General features: G+C 48.3%; 1 protein-coding gene across 5 annotated transcripts in view; it reads left to right on the forward strand.

Moving 5' to 3' along the window:
* The window catches only part of GPC1 (glypican 1), a 200695-nt gene that overhangs the window by 153891 nt on the left and 22343 nt on the right, over positions 1–24461 (forward strand). For all 5 annotated transcript variants that reach the window (XM_068201355.1, XM_068201359.1, XM_068201360.1 and 2 more), the window contains exon 3: positions 17786–18177. In XM_068201355.1, the coding sequence (XP_068057456.1) occupies positions 17786–18177 (392 nt within the window). The remainder of the gene's footprint in view (positions 1–17785; positions 18178–24461) is intronic.

Here is a 24461-nt window from a genome sequence, read left to right on the forward strand (position 1 = left end):
CATCTAATTTTTGCTACTTTTTGTGCAATTTCATGTTTGTTGAAACCACTGCTTTCCAATCTTCTTCTCCTTCCCCAGGGATAGCCCAGTGTTAAAACCCTAAAACACACATAATTTTTCAGTAAAAGCAATTACTGGTTTTGCTTTGTTTATGGTGGAAATCAGCAGTACTTGATAGCCTACCTAAATTATCACAGATTCGATTTTTATGTAGTGTGAAATTATTGGCGAATCAAACTCCCCACCGTGGCAGATGACTCAAGATTGTAATAAATACTCTGGATGAAGAATTCTTCTACTAAGGGATGTTCTTCATCCCTTCCTCTTACCTACCAAACACTTCCTCGGGACCAGTGGGTGTTATAGAAAAAGTCAGAAAGTGTGCAGAGAGCTCTGGTCTCTGACCCCTGCGGCAAGGAGGACGTTCAGATGGTGCTGGTTGATGTTTCCTCACACTGGGACAATAAAAAGCAGGTTTGTGTTGGAATAAGACCTTTGAAGTGAGACACCCTGGGATGGTGTGCACTCTTATCTGTGCAAGAAATATGTGATTTTTGTATTCAGTGGCACATGGTTACTGAAAGGTCTCTAAATTGCTGAAGAAAAGTAATTTAATTGAAGTCAAACATGAAAATACAAGGCAGACCCAAATATAAAGAAATCAAGTATATTCAGCTGATCTTATTCTAGCAAGGGGTTTATTTTTAACTTTACGATTATGGATTTTTATAATGTCACATCAACATAAAGGGCTTTTCTTCACAGCAAGAGCAGAACAGAGGAAGTCCAAATAAATGAGATCCAGTGTCCTTCAAGGAGGCAGTGGTAAACATGTTCTCAAAGATGGAAAATTTCAAATATAAACTAACTATTCTTGCTGTGGAGAGGGAAAATAAGACGTGGATTATGTTTGAGAAGACAGCTGGTTAAAGACCAACATCAGTATTGTGATCCCCAAAGTCTGCCACTGTGGTATTTCAGAAAGCCATTCAAGCCTCACATGGCACAAACAGACAAAAATAAATCTGATAGAGCTAATTCAATTTAAAACCAAACTGCAGAAGCCCTTCAGATACATCAGAGCCTCACTAGGAAAAGGAAAAAGATGAGGGGAAAAGGAAGAAGAAGAACATTTTGGGGAGAAAGCTCCACAAAACTGATGCCAGTGGCTGTGGTTGTGCAAGCGGCACTCCCAGGCGCGCAGGGCACTTGCCTGGCGTCTGTGTGGGATTCTGCCCTCCTGGCTGCCACAGGGAGCCCAAGGAGCCACTGTCCCACCTCTGCTAGCACTGCCTGTGCCTTGGTGTCCTCAGGAGCTTCAGATCAAATTAGTACAGAGGCATGAGTCCTGTGGTTCAAGCTACACTTGTCTTGAAGCTGATTGTCACCCTGCTAATGAACACCAGCTAAGTTTTATTTTTAAAAACAGTACTTTAGCATCGTGGTCCAAGTGTCAGCCTAAGTAAACCTTTAAAACAGCCTATTTTAAAGGGATTAGAAAAAGGAGTGCTGTTAGATCAGACCAAGTGATAGAAATGCCATGGGCTGAAACAGTAATTAGACTTAGTTCAAGCTTTCAGTGACACAACTAAAGTTAGTTCCAAAGTGCACACTCCGCCTTTGATAGAGCGTGTCTGTTCTCCAAGTGGTCTCATCCCAGTTTCTGTCACACAGCCCTTGTATCCAGAGGCAGAGAAGCAGAGAGGAAGGACATTGCTTGCTCTGCTTAGGATTGAACCCCCATTTTTCTCTCCCACCTTCAGGCTGAATCCCCTGGATTTGTGTTGTTGGTGGTGTGGTCTAGGAGCCATCAGAGACCAATTGCCCCATACTGAGGTGCAGAGAACCTTCACACCTGTGCATTCTATTCACAGGCAAATGCAGGTGACTTTTTTGACTTGCATTCAAGTGCTTTCCCCTGAAAAGTGTCAGGAAGATTGTAACAGGTCCTGCTCAGAAGGGTGGCTGTTAGTCTTGAGAAAGTAGTGCTGTGTAATTAAAAAAAAAACCACCAGCACGAATATTTTCTAATACTGTTACAGATTAGTTCATTCTAAGGCAGTTCTTTAAGGAAACAGCTTTTACTTTCTCATTTGTTGAGGATGAATTGGTACAGTAGTTTCCATGGGTACAGTAGGGTCATTTATTCGATAGATCTCTTAAAAATAAGTTGCAGTTATTTGGCATCTTGTTCAGAACTCATTTTAGCTTCTGGACGCGCAACACCATTCTGCTGATATTTTATGACCAGCTTTTCTATTATTTTTTTAACATATTGTCCAAGTGGTTCCGTGAGCACTGGAACTAATGAAATCTGTTTTTCTAGGGCTTTGTATTTCATGCACAATTGACTTCCATGTCAGAGAAGGTGCAGGATCCCACTGAAGCTGTTCCTGATCTCAGTGTGTTTGTAGTGGCTGCCCCTCTGTATTCTCCTAGCAGTCAGGTTCTCTGAGCCTTTCCCATGCAGAAGTTCTTGGCTCAGAGGGTGCTGAGGCCCTGGCACTGTTGCCCAGAGAAGCTGTGGATGCCCTGTCCCTGGAAGTGTTTAAGGCCAGGTTGGATGGGGTCCTGGGTGACCTGGTCTCTGGTGGGTGGCATCCCTGTCCATAGCAGGTGGGTGGTAGCTAGACGATCTTTCAGGTCCCTTGAACCCAAACCATTCTGTGATTTTATGACTCAGGACAGCACGCTGAGGTGTCTGTCTTCTCCCTGGCTTGTACTCCCTCGTTTCCCAAGATGGGTAGGAGTGTGTTAATACCCATCTCATTCAGTCTCTGACAGGCCTGCTTTGAGTCCACCAGCATGTTCAGCTCCACCCTAGAGGATGGACTAGCATAGACAGGAAACTCTGCTTTTTTTTTCCCCCTTTCTTTTAACTTGTTCAGTCCACTTGCACAGACTTCCACGTGCACATCTGGGCTAGGTCCAGAGATGTTACAGCCACAGTGCACACTGTCAGCTGTGTCAGACTGCACACAAAAAGCCTCAACAAGGAGCATCAGCACCTCTGTCAACAACTCAGCTACTGCAAAGACCTGCAAGGACTTCTTGCCTGTTTGCAGCCCCACAGAGCAGCAGTTTGTACCACTGCAGGACACTGATGAAAGGAACTGGAGCAGGAGCAAGCTCCCAAATGCCAGCGGTTTCCTTCCCCAGTGTTTGTTATGAAGGGCAGGGAGGTGGTCCCACGAGAGTAACGTGTTAATTAAATTAATTGAGGGGAGACTGAAGCTTGAGGCCTCCATTTGTGTGATGTAAGCAAGTACAGATGGGTGAGTGAAAGGATGAGTGGCAGAACTTCCATGTGGTGCTGAAGGAAGGCCTGGGCAGATGGATCATGCAGAGCAACTCTGTTGGTTGTGGAGGAGAATGATAACAGCAAAGGATCAAGGCAACGGTGTCAAAAGCTTTGAAGGCTGAAGGTTTGGTTATCTGCAAGTGTGAAATGGGGATAGGGGAGCATCTCCTCATAGATCATTGCCTCACTGATATTGGCACACAAATGCCACCCCTTCCTCGTAGCTCTTGTCCTTTTCTGTGTGCAGAATGCAGTGCTGTGGGCCCTGCAGCGTGCCAGAGGGACACAGGGAGCTTGGAAGAAAGGGAGATTACCCTTCAACGTGCTAATCAACAGTTTAGCTACTCTTTCTCTCTTCAAAGAGATTAGAGCAGCATAAACACAATGTTGCCAAGCATGTAGCTGAAATGAGAATTAAAAGAGAATGAAATCAGGTCTGTAAATTGTTGGTTCTGTGCAGCAGTTACATGGTGTAAATGGGGATTTTGGAAAAGTCACTGTGACAGCATGTGATAGTCAGGGTCTGGTCCTCCTCCAGTCAGCTGCTTCCACATCTGTGGTTTTTAGGGTTAGGAGTGCTCTTGTGCTCCCCTAAACATTGGGAAAGGTCATTCAGTTTGCTTTCTGCTATTTAAATTGCACAGAATTGTACTTACATCCTTTTGGAAAGCTCACACAACCCAAAATTGGTTCCTCCAGACACAGACTGGTTTACTCAGAGGACATTCTCTGGGGAATATCCATCACCTCACCACTAGTATTTTCTCCTGAGCACACCAGGAATTTATATGACTGCTTTACAGTCAGCAAGTTGAAAGCAGAGTTCAGCTGAAACAGCTGGGTGGGCCATTGATCTGAACCCAGATGGAGCATCCTAAGGGAATTAAAGGCAAATTGTCAAATTACCCAGCACCACAACAGGCATGGAAAAGTCAATATATAGGATGGGCTCTCCTTACCAGAGAGCCTTAATGAGGGCACTGCTCAGGCTGTCTTGTTATCTATTGCCTCTGCCCAGGGCTGGCACTAAGCTGCATTTATTATAATTGTTGTTTCAGTGGTGGTATAAGATAACTTTGTAGGTTTCCATGGATTCACTAACAGGCAGAGGAGATGTTCAGGTCTCACTCACTGGTGTGTTTGTAAAAAAAAATAAAAGCTGGATCTGTGTCACCTGGACAAGCTGTTACTGAGCTGGGCTATGCCATGGTGTGCTTCTCCCAGTGTGTGCTCCTGTCCAGAAAGCAAACAGTGGTGCAGCACACAGCTTTTCATTACAGGAGCTACATAATTACTGTCCTAATTAAGTTAATCACTGAGCTTCTGGGTTATGGAAGATCTCTGGAGATACACTGAGAGCACAACAAGGTCACAGGAGGGTATTTGCATTGGGAAGAGGGGGTAGTGCTGGAAAGAGGAGCTTGGCCAAGGCTCAGGTGCTGGTGGTAGGAGGCTGCAGGTGCCCAGTCCCTGGTGGGCCAAGCAGGACCCAGTGGTGGCCCTGGGCTGAGTGTGGTGGGTCTGTGCTCTGAGTCTTCTTTTCCCAGAGAACAAAATTCACTCTGATTTTTGCCTCGATCTTGAGAGTATCCTGGGCCAATTAGTATAATAGCAATTAGTGAGGAGCATCCTGGCTTACAGAGAAAGTTCCAAAGGTATCCTGTGTGCCTCTGCCCCAAGAATGTTCTGTGCATCCTCTGCTACCCTGGATGTCTTGTTGGCTTTGTTTCATGTCCACCCAATGGACTTGCTTTTTTCTAATTTGATCATCTGTGTTTATTTTAGTCCTCAGCATCCAGGACATTGTGTAACAGGAGTCAAGTTTTCCATAACTTGGCTGTTTAAAATAGTATTTAATTTTTTCTGTTCTAAATCTTCTGCCATAGCTGAGATTATTTTGATTGACTTCAAACGTTTGTGGTTAGAGGAAAAGGTGAATGACAGCTGCTTGTCAACTTCTCTGTGCATCCCTATAAAATTCATTAATTTATCAAGGTGTTTAATGAGGATTTTAATCTATATTCATGGGAGGACATTTTAAGGAGATCAGAGTTTATTACTCATGTCCAATTCACTGGTGCAATGTACTTTGGATAAAAACCTGACAGGAAAATAAAGGAAAGTTTTATGTTGGTTTAGTGAATCAAGCACATGTTTTTAACAAGTATCCATTTCTCCCATCATTCAAATTTGGAGCAGAGCCAGAAATGCTTCAAAAGTAGCAGAAACCCCAACTCAAGGCAGGAGGAGCATGCCACCATCTCAGGGTAACCAAAGCCTTTTTTTAGTTGTTGTAAATGAATTTTTAAAAAGAGGAGCACGTGTAGTTCCCTGTCTGTTTTTTCCTAAACGTAGCTGCAGCCAGAGTGCAGTTGAGCATTCCTGTTCCCAGATAATATTTTCTTGAAGGTGCAATTTTGGTCTCTGTTCCGTAAGCTGGGTGTCAGCCAGGGGTGGATGCAGATGTCCTCAGTCACTGATGTGTCCAGTGATAGTCCTGGGAGGCACAAGGCACCCAGGCAGGTTGGCTTTTAAGGTTTTGTTGTGCTTGCAGATTGGAAAGTGACTTGTGTTTGATGGATACAAATTTCAAATATGTGTGTTATGTGTACATCTCAGAACGGAATTAGTGAGGATGGGAGATGAGACATTTCTCAACTTTTTGCAGACTCTTTCCCAAGCCTACAAAATTGTATTTCCTCCAGATGAGGTTCAGATGAGTTCTAAATGTGCATTGACAGTGTGGAGGTGACTGCCAATATCCCAAAGCAAATAGATTTTGTGGCGGATTTTCCGTGCTGGTCACAGTTATGATGTGACTCATACACAAGTAATAAATCAAGCCAGTAATATGTAATGTTAACATATTTTTACAAAGAGGCAAGTTATTTTCTGAAGGCACTGAAGGAGAGAACACTAGAGATTAAGGGCTTTAGATAAACTCCTGCAATAATAACAGGGGCACTTAATGTAATGTGTATAGTCCACAAACTAAAAAAAAAAAACGGTTTTGTCTGTTAGAAAATATATTCAGACATAATTGTAAAAGGTCTATGTACTGGACAAGGTATTTTTTCTACCTCAATGAAATTAAGCAAAATCAACCAGTAGTAATTCAGTAGATGTACAGCTAGGTGTCTGTAGGTTGTGGTGTCTCAGTGTTTAACTCATTCTGCTTTTGAACTGATCCTCTTTATGAGGCTTGCAACACCAAGTCAAGGGACAGGACACTTGAGCTAGGGCTGGCCTGCTGCCACGTCTGCACCCGTCCATTTAGAAGGAAGTGTTCCACTTAGGTGCTGTTCTGTGATCTGACACTCCCTGAGTGCTCAACCACCTCTCCTTGGCTGCAGCCAGCACTACCTGGGGGCTTTAGCAAAGCTCCCAAGCTCAGAGAATCCAGTGGTTTCATCCCAGTCTGGTTATAGCCTAGCAACCTTTAAAAAAAACAACAAACATTTGAAGGAAAAGGTTGGATAAGCTAAGCTTAAATCTCCCTTTAGGATTGCTTTTTAAGTGATTTTGTCTTTTAAAACAGTAGTTAGATGGTGCTAGGGTCATTGAAAATCTGTCTTTATCTAGATTTTTATCTTTGGACAAGGTGAAGTTAGAGGTGTTTAACAGAGCAGGTGCCATCAGATGGGGCAGAAACTAAAATTTGCAACGGAATTTATTATTGTAACATCTGCCAGGGAACATGAATTTCTTTTCCTCAACGATTGCTAAAATTTGCTTATTTTGAAGCAGGCACCTGGGGAAACAAGTACCATGTGGTTATCCCTAGGAAAATCCCCATGCATTGAGGGGGTGCTTTGTTACCCACATCTTTCTGACTGTACCAAATTTCTAAAAGTGTGCTGTAATTAATTATTAATAATAAATATAAATATTATTCACAAGAAATATAATATATGTTATATAAATATATTTATATTCATTACTAATAATAAATATAAATACTATTAATTAATATTCTTTTAGAGGAGCTGTATATAATATATCCCTATTTCATCTGTATTAAAATAGCAATTGAGACTAATTTGTTTAAGATTCCAATAACAGATGTGCATGTTTCTGTCTGTATGTGCATTCTGTCCACTCTCAGCTGTCAGAGGTACACCTGTGCTGCATTCTTCAGGTTTCATCTCAACATCAGCTGTCTACAGCCATCTCTACCTATTTCTCCTTTTCATACTGGTTCCATGGGAGCAAAATATTTTTTCCAAAGAGGCAAGTTATTTTCTGAAGGCACTAAGGAGAGAACACTAGAGATTAAGGGCTTTATACAGACTTAGATAAACTCCTGCAATAATAACAGGGGCACTTAGCCTGTCTGGAATATTATCCCCACAGCCAGTAATTCCTATCCTTCTTTTCCCTTTGGGAAAGCCCACGTCACATACTCAAGATTCTTAGAGATTCAAGGACCATATGTCTTAGATACTCTTAGACTGCAAAAATGCAGTGGCAAGCATAGATCCAAACAATCTAATTAACCCAACAATAAATATTTTGTCTAGAGGCCATTCAGAGCAGAGGGCACCGCTAATGAAGAAGATAAAAACCCGGTTCTGTCTCACTGCCACAGCTTTTGCAAAACTCAAACAAGGAGTTTTGATCTGTAAAACCATGTAATGGGGATTCTCAAGCCCCTCTGTGAATGCAAAAAGTGTCAAAAATAGACACAAACCATGGGTTGATTCCTCTGTTTTGTTTTTTTCAGAGACAGATACATTTAATTCTAAAGTAATAGTTCACTGGTATTTTCTCGTTTAAAATAATACTGCAAAGAGCCTGACAGAGTGACAATTGGTTCATGGTATATCTCATAGGTAAGGAAGAAGTTGAAATATGTATATTGAAATGTATAAAGGCTTCATTCTTTTCAGCCTCGAGCAGTGTGCATGGGAGCAAGGGAAGCACCCTGAGCTGTTGTGCAGGTTAAGGTGCAGCTCTCTGGAGCTTGCTGAAAGGGGCAGAAAGTCAATCTCAGCCTCAGTGAGGCTGGCTGGGATGGTGTTCCTGGGAAAGTGACAGCCTTCATGGGTTGTCACATCCCAAGCAGATCCACTGCTTGTCTCATTCCTGCCATGTCTCTGCAGCTCCTCACCAGCTCCACTGCTCAGCTGGAGTAAAGGAGGGAAAAAAACCTTTGCTCTAGAGGTGTGTGCTGTATCCAGGGTGTATATGACACCTTTTAAAACTGCCAGCAACCCTCACTGTTGTTAAACATCTGAGTTTATTTTACCCTTGGAGAAATGGAGCCCTTCAGGTCTTACTGAGTAAACCTGGAAAAGAACAGGCAGTATTAGCAATTAATTTTACTGTCCTTATGTTCCTGTCAGTGATAACTGTGGTGCTTATTGGTTTGCCTCTAAATGCAGGCTTTCTTGGAGGAAAAAAATGAGAGCTAAATTTATCTCACAAAATTTCATTTATCCAAAAGTTCAGCTTGCTCTGGCTCAGTTATCCCAACTCCTACTACAGTGCAGAGGGAGAGGAGTGGCTGTAAAGAAGAGCTCGGCTCATGTTAAAGAGGGAGGTGCCTGCCCTTCCTCAAGTGTGGACTGAGCCACCAGCTCAGACTTGACTCCCAGGTTATGAATCCCACCCACACATCTCCCCAGTCCTTATCTAACAGACAGGTTGCTCTGAAATCTGTTTGATAAGAGCCTGCTGGGGCAATATTTGCAGTTCATCATTTGCTGCAAGTCTCTGGTTGTAGCACAGGTATATTTAGAAGGTGCCATGGTTAAAATCCCTTGCCAGCTCAGATCCCGGGAAAACACGTGGGTAAAATAATCTTCAGATTCACATCTCTTGTATTTTCTTATCCCACCCTGGATGCAAACAGAGCAAATCCCCTATACAAGGGCTTTCAGTCTGCAGGAGATTTCCTCACAGCAGCACAGCTCTTCATTCTCTGCCAGGCAGGCTGGAGAGGTGCAGGGAGCAGGGTTGGAATTAGATGGTTGAAAACCCCCTGTGAGCAGTTTAGCCTAGGTGCAGCTTGTCTTTGGTTCTCACACACTCTCATACACTGTACTTGTGCCCAGGAGCACCAGTGCAGCCCTGCTGCCCTGCTCACAGCCACACAAACTGGGCACACCTCAATGCCACCTCCTGCTCCATCACCCCACCCCCTGGAGCACCAGTGCACCTCCCCATGTGCAGCTCAGAGCTGCCCTCACCCCACACTGTTCCCAAGTTCCCAACAGGGAAATTCCAAGCCTAAGCTATCAAGGACCTACCAAGCAGCTGGCAGAATGTGTTGTGGCATTTTATATCCCAGGGGCTGTGAGGTGCCTGAATTCCTCTCCAGGCAGGTGCAGGCTGCTTGCTCCAGCTCCCTCCTCACCCTTACACCAGGCAGGAGGGAATGCTGGAGCAGGCTTAGGTGCTCCAAGGAAGGGAAATGATGCCTCAGGTTTTAGCTTTTATATTTCTCAGATTCTGGGCTGCTCTAGTGTGTACTTCTGAGCTTCATATTAGGAGATGGTGAGCTCTCTGCACAGAGCAGGGAGACAAAACAATTCCTTCTCCAGCTGGGCACCAAGGACAAATGATCCAGATCTCAGGCCCAAGAGCACAAACAACGTGGGCTGGAGAGAGAAAAACAATCAGGATGGGACTGCATGGGCTAAAGCTGGAATGGGACAATGAACTCCAATGTGCAAATGGAGCAGAACTGATCACAGTGAGAGCCCCCGGGAGCGCTCGTGCATTTTGGGACCATTTTGGTTCATCTTGGGTGCAGCCCTGGCTGGGCTCTGGTGCTGCCCAAGGTGGATCCATGGAGGCCTTTTAATAAATCCCTGCTTTATTCTTTAGCTCTGTCCAGCCTCTGCTCCAGGTCAGCCTGCGCAAGGCATCAGTAACTCCTGTTAGTGCTGCAGTCTATCACAGGCTTTGCTTCTGTGTCCTGCCACTCCTACAAATCATTCTGTGTTCTTTACCCCCAGCCCCAAGTGACTCTTGTCTGTGAAGATTTCTTGAACTTGTCTTCAGGGGTGTCTTAAGGTTTGCACAGAGCTGTTTCCAAGGGTCATCAGGATGGAAATACTGAGTGCATTGGGATCATCAAAGCCTGAAGTGGTTTCTTCACTAGCCATGTTTTGGAGAGAGCTGCTGCTGGGGCTGGAGAGGGTCTCTGTGGCTGTGCTTGTGACACCCAGGCTTGTTGCTGTTGCCTTGGGTGACAACCTGTTGGGCCCTAGTGCTTATCAGGAGGACAAGCAGAATATCCATCTTCTCACTGCTCCTGGAGTAAGGGTCAGCTCTTTCCTCTGGGGAGCTTCCCTGCCAGGGAACATCCTCCACTCCCTTATTTTGATAGCTGGATCCAGTCCTGCTTCACTTAGATAAAGGCAACCTGTCTTGGAAAATTGTAGAAACAGAGGAGGGGCAATATGCAGAAGAAATAGCTGCAAATAATTACATCTCTCTGCCATTCAACACAATGAAATGAAAACGTTGTCCAAGTCCTGGCAGGAAAAGTGCAGTTTCTTTGGAGTGACTGGAGGTGCTCCTCCCAGGCAGAAGCTCCTCTCCTCACTAGCAGAGCCCTGAGCATTTCCATGCAACAGCACCTCTGTTTTGCAGGAAAAGGTTTTTGTTTTCTCAAAAAGCTCTCCTTTTCCCTACCACAAGAAGCAAGCTGTCTGCTGTAAGTCCCAGTCTAAACCAGTTTCAGGAAGGCCAGCTTCTGCTCTTACCTAAAGGCAGCTTGAGTAAGAGATGGTAGAGATTCTGTCAAATCCTACATCCAAAGCCTGCTTTCACTGTTGCTCGTGGTGTGTCTGTTCTATCAACTAATCCATCTCAGGAGACTTCAAAGACATTTGCATCTGTGCCTTGAGTAGTTAATTAAGCTGAAGAAGATGGAAATTAGTAAAGGAATTATCAGGTGAACTAGCTAAGGGGGAGGCAGCAATACACTGTGTAGAAAGATGAGCTCCTGGCCTGGAGGGAGGTCCCAGTCGTGGTTCTCAAGACAGGCCTAGACCCCATCCTAGTTAACAGCCCCATTAAAACTGGCACAAATGATAGGAAATGCAGTCATGAGATTAATTTGTGGCATAGTGCTGGGAAAAGTTGTCACTACTGAAGAGTATAGTGGATAACCATGACAACCAAAATAATAGAAATGGGATGAAATTCAATATTTCTGAGTTAGGCATACAACTAGGGATTAATTGGTTGGAAATAGCAAGGGGGAGAATTAGGGATGTACCAGTTGGTGGCAGAAAGTCTGTGAAATGCTAATGTGATGCGTTCCTAAAAAAGGCAAGTGCAGTCCTGGCAGTATTCACAGAGTTATTGCCAGTGAAGGAAAGGAGTTGTTCTTTGTGCTTCTGACCACCCACACCTCAGAAGAGTTAATGCCAAGCAGAAGAGGTGAAGAAAAGAGCTAGTGGAGGGATCCAGAGGACTGGAGAGCCTGTCAGGTGTAAAGAGGGGAAAGTACTTTCATTTGTGTAGGAAGGCAGCATGGATGCTGAGAAAGTGTGAGAGTTGGTGAGTAAATGTCTCAAAGAGTGAACTCCAGGAAAAAAACCAACAATTGAAACTACAGGACTATATTGGCAAAGACCAAGAGGATAAAGAATGAACTTCAACCAGAAATTGAGAAAAGAAGTCCTCCTATCAGAGGCGGTGCCCTGGACCAACCTTCCAGCAGGATTGAGGTCAAAATCTTGAAGTGCTTTTGTGCTGGGCACTGAGCAGGTTTAGGAGAGTACAAAATTGATCTTGCATGGCAGAGCTGGCACTTTTTGTCTCATTGACCTACAATATCTCTTCAGTTCTGTGTTCCCACACAGCTCTCAGCACACACGCCCAGGACACAGTGTGCAGAGGAAATATCAGTCAAGTGGTTCTTTGGAGCCAGTCCTAAAAGTTTTGAACTTGTATTACCTCATAATTCTTGCATCCTAGCACATTCATTCATGTTCATCCTTTGGCTGCTAGGGAAAAGCTGATTTTATCTTTTTATCTCCATTTTTTGGGTGTGTTTTTTTGGTTTTTTGGGTTTGGTTTGTTTTGTTTTGTTTTGCCATCTGAGTCTTGGTTTATCCTGATGCCTCTTTGGTCACAGCCACCAAGCAGGGGCGTTGGGAGGGATGTACATGGGAGTGATCCAGAAGACAGCAGAGAGGGACTATGTTCTCCAAGGTGGCTCAGGACTGAGGAAACAGCCCCAGAGCAGCAGTTTTACAGGACTGTGAAGCTGTGAGGAGAGAGGAAAATGGCACCAGCATTGCTGCATCCAGGGCTATCTGCATGTGGAGCTAAGTCACTCAGTCTCACTGTGGTTATTTCCTGTGGAAGGACACAGCCAAGGTGTGAACCAGAGTGTATCACTGCTCTTGGATTGATACCAGCTCTTCAGCATAGCCATGGATAGTGCTTAAATTAGTAATAACAATTTTATAAATAAAGTGTCATTGTACTTGAAGTGAATAAAATAGGCATAACTGCATTAGATTTAGATTTTAATGGCTTACACCTGTTGCTGAATTATTCTCTCCTAATAGTAGGTTAACTGCAAGAGCAGCATTAGAACCAGCTGGAGAAGCAAATTGGTGTTGGGAAGTGCAGCAGGGTATTAAATGGGAGCTCAGCCCAGGGAAAGATGCTTCCTCAGACCAACAAGGCTGGCACTGAGCAGGAGCTCTGCTGTAGCAGACATCTCCATCCTCTTTCTTTCCCTGCTTTGGCTGGGGTTCAGGACATCACAGAAGCAGCTACATTTCTTCTCCTGTTCTCAGTCCAGTCCTGACACACAGCACTTTGTTCATAGAGTATTTGCCCAGCCTTCCTCCAGAGCTCCGTGGCTCTGGCCCTGCATGAATTCCACCACGGGCTCATGTGCTCACTCAGAACTGAGAAATTGATCCTCAAAACTGAGGATCTGATACTTCCTCCTCCTCAAGTTCTTGCCCCACCTCCATCTGTCCTGGCAGTACATGGCAAGGCCCTCAGACCACAAACAGAGCTCACCAGGCAAAGCTGTCTGAGCAGCAGGAGGGTTTTAATTTCACCCATTGCTGCAAAACTTCCACATCATTTTCACAAGAACACCATTGGTGTTCCTCCAGTCTCAACTCTTCCCTGTTGTAAGACATTTTGTGCTGCAGCTTTCTGCTTAAAATTTTAATAATATTCAGATCGAAAGTAATTCAGTCACCTTTCTCCATTTCTCATATTTCCTCTAGCATGCCTCTCAAATTTGATGGGGCTTGAAGGAAGCCAGCTCTGCCGCCTGCCTAAAGAGCATTTGGGTGTTCTTCCTTCAGTGATCGCTTTCCCTCCTGCATCCATTCCCATTCCATCATTGGATTAGTTGAAGAAACCCCAGTGTGTTCCAGATGTTGAGTGATCAAATGGTAGCAGAGAGCTTGGATAAAGTATTCGGTGCTGGGGGGGCTGAGGAAGGAGGAACTCAAAACTTTCTATCTTCAGAGAGAAACTGCCGGTCCCTGCCGTGCTGTTCACAGCTTCCCAATTTGAATCCAGAGTTGTGAAAATGTGGAAACTGTGAAAATATGAGCTGCGAACACTGGGAAGCTGCAAAGCAGGGAAATGGGTGGGGATTTGCAATCTCTCTTGAATGCAAAGGTTATAGATTCTGGTTGAAAACTTAATTCTCTGAGAAGTAAGTTTTTGTCACTACAACAGCAAGAGAAAGCCAAGGTGGCAGAATTGTGTCGGTTGTAGAAACCTTCCATTTCTTTACTCATAACTTTCTGGCATCTTTGCATTTGAGGCAGAGGTCTTCAGACCTAGCCTCTGCCAAAAGGCAAATTTCTTTTGAGAAAAGCCAGTTGTCTTGTTTCTGAGCCTGGCAGTGAGAAGCAGTAATAATAGTAATAAAACAGGCTTCCATTTCATTTTATTTTTCTTATGAATACTTTGCAGCAAAAGGGTGTGAAAGGTGATGTTTCATGTAGGAGCAGCCTTGGTTGAGGAGCCGTGCCTTGCATTGGCCCAGGGAAAATCGAGTTTGATTTGTCTGAAGTACTGGTGTTGAAAGCCACCTGCTGGCCTTGGCAGTGTTGTGTCCTTCAGCTGGCAGTGGCGAGGAAGGACTCACCTGTCAGTGGCTCCTGAAGGAAACTTTTTGAAAGAGGGGAAGGCCAGTCATGGATTTAGCAGGGAGGTGTCTCTGGCTGGTACTGTCAAATTCCTGGGGCTCCAAGAAGCCAAGAACAGCCATGAGTTTTTCAGCACACGTCCACAGAACCTGTAGCTGCTTTCTTGTGACTCAGAGGGGAAGCAAATGCATCTTTTCAGAGGGAAGCACCCTCTGCAGAGCCACCTCAGCTGTGCTGCTGCCCCCAGGGATGGGAGGGCCGTGGTGCCTCCTGGAGCCAGAAGAGCTTTATAGCTACAGCACGGGCTCCTTGTGAGCCCTTTCCCTGCATCCCTGCCATTCACAAGGTGACAAAGTGCCTGAGTGCAGTTCATGGCTTGAGCCTGCTGCTGGCGCAGAGAACATGGGGGCAGCAGAGCTCAGGGGCTCGGGGCTGTGTCCAGCTGTGACCTGGGGGAAGCTGCTCCATGTGCTCATGCCCTGCCTGAGCTGAAAACTCCAGTGGTGCTCTGGGAGCCAGGGCAGACCCAGCAGTGGTGACCAAGTGGGAGCTGATACATCCAAAGGGACCTGCTGGCCCTGTAACTGGTGGCTCCTGGTAGCAGCAGTGGGACAGCTGCCTGATTGGAGACTTGGAGCACCCCATTACCTGAGGGTCCCCCACCCACCATGGCTGTAGATAATGGGCTGCTCCCCCTCAAATAAATAATTCCTTCTACTTGAAATCAAGGTAGAATGGCAGGAGCCTGAACTGTGTCTCAGCAAGTTGTCTTATCCCAAGGCCCTACATACCCTAGGTCTGTGCCACGTGCCTAAACTCATTAAAAGGCTGGACATTAGCAGGCAGGGAGCGTTCAGGAGAAGATGCAGTGTTACTGGGAGATCTCGGCTGACACTCTACTGAGGAACAGGATGTTGGCATCCCTCTTGACAAACCTCACTTCGTGCTACCTTCTGGTGCTGCAAAATGGGCATTTAAATTCCCTGCCAGGTCAGCCATTCATCACAAACACGTGTAGACTTAATTGCTAATTAAGTTTCCCTGGCTAGTGTAGATATTTTTCCCTCTGTGTGTGAAATCTAGAAGAACTTTGTGAGAACCAGCCACAGATGAATTGGCTGTAATCAGTGTTCCCTCACTTGGGTGAGAAATAACAGTTCATCAGCCCTTAATTAGCTCTGACTTTTTTGAGAGCAGTCTCCAGTTTTTCGACATGGAGATATATATCTTGTTCCTCTTGTAGCAAAACAAAGAAAGAAATTTTGCCTTGAATTGACAAATTGGGCTGTGTTTGTTGGTGTTTTCTTCCTCCTGATGGTGAGTGCTAAGCGTCACGTCATACCTCAATTGCTGAGCAAATTGTTCAGTTGTGTCTCTTGTCACACTAAAAAGAACACTGATTGTACGAGGAAGAGTTTGAGTTCAGTTTAATTTACTTATGAACGGGCAACCAGCAGTGTTTGGAGTGATACATTAAGGTAGGGGGCACCTTTCAGACACCTCATCAGCAACAGAGAAACTTTGTATTTTGTTTCGGTTGCATGTGAGTGCAGTATCTCTTTTTGTTAATCTGATGGGATCAGCTTTTGTCTTTTTTCCCTATTGAGAACCCTCCATTTTAACATCATAGGTGACTTTGATGCCCTGACACCTGATGTCTGTAGGGAAAAATCCAGTTTTAGTGGGGAAGGTGCATGATCAGTCATTTGAGAGATGGAGGGATCCCAGTAAAAATGGTTGGAGATACAAACTTCCAACCCAGTCATGTTGAATAAGAATAAATTTCTTCCCAAAGTACATTTGAAAACCAGTTTTTGTTCAACATTCCAGATAACAGATTTTTACTTTCTACTTCTGCATAAGTAATTAAACCAGACTTCTGCTAAGACCTAGTTTGCCCACAATCTTTTAAAAACAAAAATATCTTTGATCAAATTTTAATCTATTAAGCAGCGCATGATAGCGGCTGGAGAAGGCCAGGCTATTAATGCTCAGTGTTGCTTTGTTAAAACAGTACAGGAATTTTCAGTATTAGCAACCTGTGGTCTAGATTCACTTGTTCAATTCACCTGTTAAGTTTTAGCTTCATTCAAATCTGAGAAACCATTTAGAGATTATTAATAAAGGAAAGCTTATATGGCCCTTCTCAGTCAGTGAATATAAGCAAGATTTATGGATCTGAACTTTACTAGCTCTACAATTTTAGAGGTCTTTAATTGTAGTCAGTGCCATTTCCTCAAAAAATATTTTGTTTAATAAAGCTTTTTACATGCAGTATGCATTTTTCAGGAGCTTCTCTTTCTTTTCTTATATGTCTAGCACTGGGAAGTTAATTTATGTACCTAAATACATGCTGTTTGATTTTATTAGAATAACAGTTTCTTTGCAACTAGAGCTTATTATGTATCACCAAAAAAAAAATAGTAATTTAGATTTAAAGAATAGTTTAATCAGGTTTGCTTCAAAAAGACCCAAAAAGTACAAGTGTACTTGGAAATAAAATTATTTAAATTATTTTTCCTGTTACTGACTTCAATGATGATTAAAGTTGCTTATGTAAATCTATGAATTGGATCAGGCCAATCCTGCTATGAGTTCCCTACTGTGCGGTCTCAGCCTGATGGGAGCTGGCAGCTGAGATGATGGAAATACCTAAAGATGCTGGGAAGGGAGGGGTCAAATCTGTCATTCTTACCCTGCTGTGTGTAGCAAGAGAGTCACATTTCTGTCACATCTGAGACCACTGAACCATGGGTGTAAAAGCACTCTGTTATTTATGCTGAAACAAAAGCAGGATGCACACCCAAGTAAGCAAATGGGATGAGAGCCCCAGATAACGTTGGCCTTGGTTAAAAAGCCCTTGGGTACAGCCCTGCCTTGGGGTCCCCAGGAAGATGTGCCTGTTCCTGACACTGCACCTGGACTCTGGCTGTGCCCAGAGCCAGCCTGGCTGCCACCACCAGGGATGTCCCTGTGCAGGGTTGGCATCATGCTGGCAGCCCTGCTTCGTCTCACCAGGGCTTTGGAAATAACATCTGGCAGCTTAGGGTTTGTGTAAGCAGTGCCAGCTGTGAAGAAAACTTATGAGTGACACTGTGACACCTTGCGGATTCAGAAAAGAGCCCGGCTTTGCTTTCAGCTGAGGCTGCCAGAAGAGCTGGAGAGGCCCAGGCCTGGGTTCTCCAGCATGAAGGAGCAGGGAAGGTTCTTCCTTGTATCTTCATGGCTAAGGCTCAGACCTGAGAGTGTGTGTGATGCTGATTGGAGCAAAAGCTCTGTTAGGGCCCTCTCTTTTCTCGGGATACTCAGTTGTGCTGCCCAGTAGTGCAACCTGTTGGGTTCCAGCTTGTCTGGCTGACACATCACCTCTCCTTTTCTCATCTTTCAGGTTACTTCCAGGATTTGTTGAACAAGTCAGAGAAGGCCCTTTATGATGCCTTTCCAAGCATGTACGGAGAATTGTACACTCAAAACGTGAAGGTGTTCAAGGACTTGTACAGCGAGCTGCGCCGCTACTACCGCAGCTCCAACATCAACTTGGAAGAGGCCCTCAATGAGTTCTGGACACGGCTGCTGGAGAGGCTCTTCAAGCTGCTGAACCCCCAGTACCACATCACGGACGAGTACCTGGACTGCATGGTCAAACACGCCGAGCAGCACAAACCCTTCGGGGAGGTGCCCAGGGACCTGAAGGTGAAGGCAACCCGAGCCTTCATCGCGGCGCGCTCCTACGCACAGGGCTTCCTGGTGGGCAGCGACGTGGTCAAAAAGGTGTCTCAGGTATGCTGGGTGCTCCCTTCTCCGCCATCCTCACGTTGGCTGCAGCCTCTCAGCCGCTGCTGTTGGGAGGGGTGGTTTTCCCCTTGTTTTCATTGCAAAGCAAGCAGAGGCTTTCCAGTTTTAAAAAATAACCTACTTGAGGGTTACCCATCAGTGGGAGGGAGCAGCAAACCTGGATTTCCACAGGCACTGGCAGCAGCACTGAGGCTGTGAGGTGTAACTCACCACAAATCAGCTTTTGCCTCATTTTAACCCATGCAGCAGAGTGCCAGGGAGATGTCACTCAGCCAGGCTGGAAAGCCATTCTGCTGCATGCCCAGATCCCTCGTGCTTCCTGACATTCCACTAAATCACACTGCTGTGTTTTCTTCCTTGATGGGGATGTGCTGCAGAGCTGGATGGCCACAAGTGTGCTGGGAATGCAGGCAGAGGGATGTGCTTCAGAGGCTGGCAGTGGGATCCTGTGTCTGTTTATGTAGACTATTTGTACAGCTTCTGTGTACAGAGAGGGGGAGTTTGTAAAGTGCATTGGGATCTTCAGGGATGAAAGGTGCTATATAAATGTAAATTAATATGACTGAATCCAGGGTTCCAGAAGGAAGGAAATTGTCTGTATTCTTCACTGCAGAAGCAGCCTTTCAGAGCCAGAAGAAAGCGATTGTCCTTAAACAAGGTAGTCAGGCTTTCCACACAGGTAGCAGGGAGAAAATCCATAATAATAAAAAAGGCTTGCATACCTCATGTGGAGATGGGAATGAGCAGGTGTGAGAATCAGGGTGTGATTAAGCTGTGAATGTAAAAATGCAGAACCACAATTCATCTCCTCAGAAGGTAACGTGGTGATGCGGAGCAGGGGACGGTCCCACTTAATGCAGCAAATCCAGACTTTGATCTCAGGAAGAAACATTAACGTGGTAACAGTGACAAATGCTTTTATTTATCAATGTGGGACTATAAAACTGTTCAGCTACCCAAAAGCCTTTGTACATCTCATTAACATCGCACTCTCCTGACACTTAAGACAGATAAAAGAGGAGAATGATGTAATTTCAGGGAGACAAAAGCAAAATAGTTTTCATAAATCCTCTGAATGGCAGAGATTTCCAGGTCTATGGGCATGATCCTCCCTTGTAGCTGAGACTGGTGGGTAAAACAGGCTGGCAGGGCAGCTACAGGCATGGTATCAGCCAGTGGGAAGGACCTGAGATACCAACATGCAGCAGATTTTTCCCCTACCTTCATGTAGGCTTCTGACCCACTGGATTTTGATTCTGGTCCCCCCTTTCTGAATTTTCCTTCTCTTGGGTATCACTTATGAAACAGGATGTGGGGAACATGACAAGTCACAGATCCTCCTTTTCCCTCAGCTTCCCCCAGTCCATTCCTACAGGATGGGGGGTTTTCTAGGAGGGTCCCAACCATTCCTCTCTCACTGGATCCCTCCCTGGTGTTGCAGTTAGCCCAGTGTGTTGCTGTTGCATGAACTGAGTCAGAAAACCTCAGCACAGCCTTCTTGAGAGCTAATTTTGTTATGACCAAAACTGGCTCGTTTTCCCTGTCTTCTTTACTGCCTTTTTAGTTGTGGATTTACACTTGTGTCAAATGGATGTGAAGTGCTTGACTCAACCCACAACTGGTGCCTTGGTTCTGGTCATTTTTCATGTTGCTCTATACTTATGACATCAGAAGAAGGTCAGAAACTGGAATTCAACTTTCCTGTCACTTGGTAGCAGCAATCTTCAAAACTATCTTTTTGAGTTGGAATTTCATACAGAGCACTGGCGAGTGTTCTGGTCAGTAAGACTGAGGAAGCCTGTTGAAACAAACACTTAGAAATAAATTAGCTAGCTTTGGACTTCAGGAAAATATATTTTAGTTATTTGCAAATCCCAGAAATACTACGGATTTCTACTAAACCCCTCCTGGTTCCAGCTTCTGGGACGCTTCCAGTTCAGTGTATCGCCTGTATCCTGTCGCTCTCTCAGGTCCTTGTGCAGAGGCAGCGTCACTGGGCACTCCAGAGAAGGGCTGATGCTGTTTGCCAGAGCTCCTGGCTGCCTTCAAGTGGGGGAGAGCCTCCCTGAGTGAGCTACAGGCATGGATTTCATGAGATTTCTTTAATCCCTGCTGCCTCTCCACTGTACCCAAAGGGTGTTTCTTCCCCAGCCTTCTGCTGCCCCGATCTCAGAGGGAGCCACAGCCTCAGGCAGCCCTGGGCCAGTGGCTGGCAGGGATAGGAACAGGAGCCACGTGTGGGAGCAGCCCCTCTGAGACCTGCTGGCCATAAATAGTTTGAGGGCAGATGAGGAGAAAATGGCAGAACCATTTTTCATCTTTACTGCCATCCAAGCTTTCAAGGCAAAGTCACCCTGACAGACTGCAGGCTCTGACACCAAGCCCTAAAACTTGGGATTGGTGGTTGCTGCCACCGAGCCGGCCTGACACAGACAGCAGTGGCAGTGCTGCCATCTGGGCTGGGAGCCGCGCTGCGCTTGGGGCGGCCCTCTGGCAGCTGAGGATGGATGTGCAGGCTGGCACCCTGCCCTGGCACAGAGCGAGGGGTTACCACGGGCCATGCCTGGGGTGGGGGTGTTCATGTGCAGGTTCTGTGTTCCTGTAGCTGTGCTTGCAGCACAAATTGCAGGTTTTCATCTGAGCTGCACAATGCCAAGTGGGTTTTTCGTCGCCGGCAGGAAGTAGCAGCCACCAAAATGGCAGCAGCCACAAAATCCCTAGTGCAGGGCACTTGAAGAAGGAGCTCCCCCAGGGATGCTGCCAGGGTGAGAGAGAACACATATCCCAGTTCTGTTTAGGATCCTGTTCGTTGGCTGTGAGATTGGCAGCTGCCCGAAAATACCGTTTGCTCCAGCTCTGAGCATCATGCGAACAGGAGAGGGCCTTGTGCTGCTGGAGTGGCTGCCTGCCAGCTGCTGCCCTGAGACCCTCCCTCACTGCTGTCCTGAGACCCTCCCTCACTGCTGCCCAGAGACCCTCCCTCACTGCTGCCCAGAGACCCTCCCTCACTGCTGCCCTCAGCCCCTCCCTCACTGCTGCCCAGAGACCCTCCCTCACTGCTGCCCAGAGACCCTCCCTCCCTGCTGCCCAGAGACCCTCCCTCACTGCTGTCCTGAGACCCTCCCTCACTGCTCCCCTCAGCCCCTCCCTCACTGCTGCCCAGAGACCCTCCCTCACTGCTGCCCAGAGACCCTCCCTCACTGCTGCCCTGAGACCCTCCCTCACTGCTGCCCAGAGACCCTCCCTCACTGCTGTCCTCAGCCCCTCCCTCACTGCTGCCCAGAGACCCTCCCTCACTGCTGCCCAGAGACCCTCCCTCACTGCTGTCCCCAGACCCTCCCTCACTGCTGCCCAGAGACCCTCCCTCACTGCTGCCCTGAGACCCTCCCTCACTGCTGCCCAGAGACCCTCCCTCACTGCTGCCCTGAGACCCTCCCTCACTGCTGTCCCCAGACCCTCCCTCCCTGCTGCCCAGAGACCCTCCCTCACTGCTGCCCTGAGACCCTCCCTCACTGCTGCCCTCAGCCCCTCCCTCACTGCTGTCCTGAGACCCTCCCTCACTGCTGCCCTCAGCCCCTCCCTCACTGCTGCCCTGAGACCCTCCCTCACTGCTGTCCAGAGACCCTCCCTCACTGCTGCCCTCAGACCCTCCCTCACTGCTCCCCTCAGCCCCTCCCTCACTGCTGCCCAGAGACCCTCCCTCACTGCTGCCCTCAGACCCTCCCTCACTGCTGCCCTGAGACCCTCCCTCACTGCTGCCCAGAGACCCTCCCTCACTGCTGTCCCCAGACCCTCCCTCACTGCTGCCCAGAGACCCTCCCTCACTGCTGTCCTCAGCCCCTCCCTCACTGCTGTCCAGAGACCCTCCCTCACTGCTGTCCTCAGACCCTCCCTCACTGCTGCCCAGAGACCCTCCCTCACTGCTGTCCTGAGACCCTCCCTCACTGCTGCCCTCAGCCCCTCCCTCACTGCTGTCCTCAGCCCCTCCCTCACTGCTGCCCTGAGACCCTCCCTCACTGCTGCCCTGAGACCCTCCCTCACTGCTGTCCTCAGCCCCTCCCTCACTGCTGCCCTGAGACCCTCCCTCACTGCTGCCCTGAGACCCTCCCTCACTGCTGTCCTCAGACCCTCCCTCACTGCTGCCCTGAAACCCTCCCTCACTGCTGCCCTCAGACCCTCCCTCACTGCTGCCCTGAGACCCTCCCTCACTGCTGTCCAGAGACCCTCCCTCACTGCTGCCCAGAGAACCTCCCTCCCTGCTGCCCTGAGACCCTCCCTCACTGCTCCCCTCAGCCCCTCCCTCACTGCTGCCCTCAGCCCCTCCCTCACTGCTGTCCTGAGACCCTCCCTCACTATTGCCCTGAGACCCTCCCTCACTGCTGCCCTGAGACCCTCCCTCACTGCTGTCCTCAGCCCCTCCCTCACTGCTGTCCAGAGACCCTCCCTCACTGCTGCCCAGAGAACCTCCCTCACTGCTGCCCAGAGACCCTCCCTCACTGCTCCCCTCAGCCCCTCCCTCACTGCTGTCCAGAGACCCTCCCTCACTGCTCCCCTCAGACCCTCCCTCACTGCTGCCCTCAGACCCTCCCTCACTGCTGTCCCCAGACCCTCCCTCCCTGCTCTCCTCAGCCCCTCCCTCACTGCTGCCCAGAGACCCTCCCTCACTGCTGCCCTGAGACCCTCCCTCACTGCTGCCCAGAGACCCTCCCTCCCTGCTGCCCAGAGACCCTCCCTCACTGCTGCCCTGAGACCCTCCCTCACTGCTGCCCTCAGCCCCTCCCTCACTGCTGTCCTGAGACCCTCCCTCACTGCTGCCCTCAGCCCCTCCCTCACTGCTGCCCAGAGACCCTCCCTCACTGCTGCCCTCAGACCCTCCCTCACTGCTGCCCTGAGACCCTCCCTCACTGCTGTCCAGAGACCCTCCCTCACTGCTGTCCTCAGACCCTCCCTCACTGCTGCCCAGAGACCCTCCCTCACTGCTGTCCTGAGACCCTCCCTCACTGCTGCCCTCAGCCCCTCCCTCACTGCTGCCCTGAGACCCTCCCTCACTGCTGTCCTCAGACCCTCCCTCCCTGCTGCCCTCAGACCCTCCCTCCCTGCTGCCCTCAGACCCTCCCTCACTGCTGCCCAGAGACCCTCCCTCACTGCTCCCCTCAGCCCCTCCCTCACTGCTGCCCTCAGACCCTCCCTCACTGCTGTCCTCAGACCCTCCCTCACTGCTCTCCTCAGCCCCTCCCTCACTGCTCTCCTCAGCCCCTCCCTCCCTGCTGTCCTCAGACCCTCCCTCACTGCTGCCCTCAGACCCTCCCTCCCTGCTGTCCTCAGCCCCTCCCTCACTGCTGTCCCCAGCCCCTCCCTCACTGCTGTCCAGAGACCCTCCCTCACTGCTGTCCTCAGACCCTCCCTCACTGCTGTCCTCAGACCCTCCCTCACTGCTGCCCAGAGACCCTCCCTCACTGCTGTCCCCAGCCCCTCCCTCTCTGCTGTCCCCAGCCCCTCCCTCACTGCTGTCCCCAGCCCCTCCCTCTCTGCTGTCCCCAGACCCTCCCTCACTGCTCTCCTCAGACCCTCCCTCACTGCTGTCCAGAGACCCTCCCTCACTGCTGCCCTCAGACCCTCCCTCACTGCTGTCCTCAGCCCCTCCCTCACTGCTGCCCTGAGACCCTCCCTCACTGCTGTCCTGAGACCCTCCCTCACTGCTCTCCTCAGACCCTCCCTCACTGCTCTCCTCAGCCCCTCCCTCACTGCTGCCCTGAGACCCTCCCTCACTGCTGTCCAGAGACCCTCCCTCACTGCTGTCCTCAGCCCCTCCCTCACTGCTGTCCAGAGACCCTCCCTCACTGCTCTCCTCAGACCCTCCCTCACTGCTGTCCTCAGACCCTCCCTCACTGCTGCCCAGAGACCCTCCCTCCCTGCTCCCCTCAGCCCCTCCCTCACTGCTGTCCCCAGACCCTCCCTCACTGCTCTCCTCAGCCCCTCCCTCCTGCTGCCCTCAGCCCTTGGTGAACACAGCAGAAAACCCTGAGGGAGAGGCAGTGTGTCAAACAGTGGTGGCTGTGACCCTGGCTGGGTTTGTGGCGTGCTGCTCACCCTGCTCGGCCCCTTGGGCCAGCTCTGCTGCAGAGTGCCATGGGGACAGGCATGCCCCTGCCAGGGACATGGCATCCGTGGGCAGCCAGGACAGCTGTCCTGTGCATGCCAAAGAGGGTCCAGAGTCCTCCAAGTCCCCTTGCAGCCTGTGGCTGTCCGGCCGAGCACAGAGAGCAGAG

The sequence above is a fragment of the Anomalospiza imberbis genome, chromosome 10 (assembly GCF_031753505.1).
Source record: "Anomalospiza imberbis isolate Cuckoo-Finch-1a 21T00152 chromosome 10, ASM3175350v1, whole genome shotgun sequence".
Classification (NCBI taxonomy): domain Eukaryota; kingdom Metazoa; phylum Chordata; class Aves; order Passeriformes; family Viduidae; genus Anomalospiza; species Anomalospiza imberbis.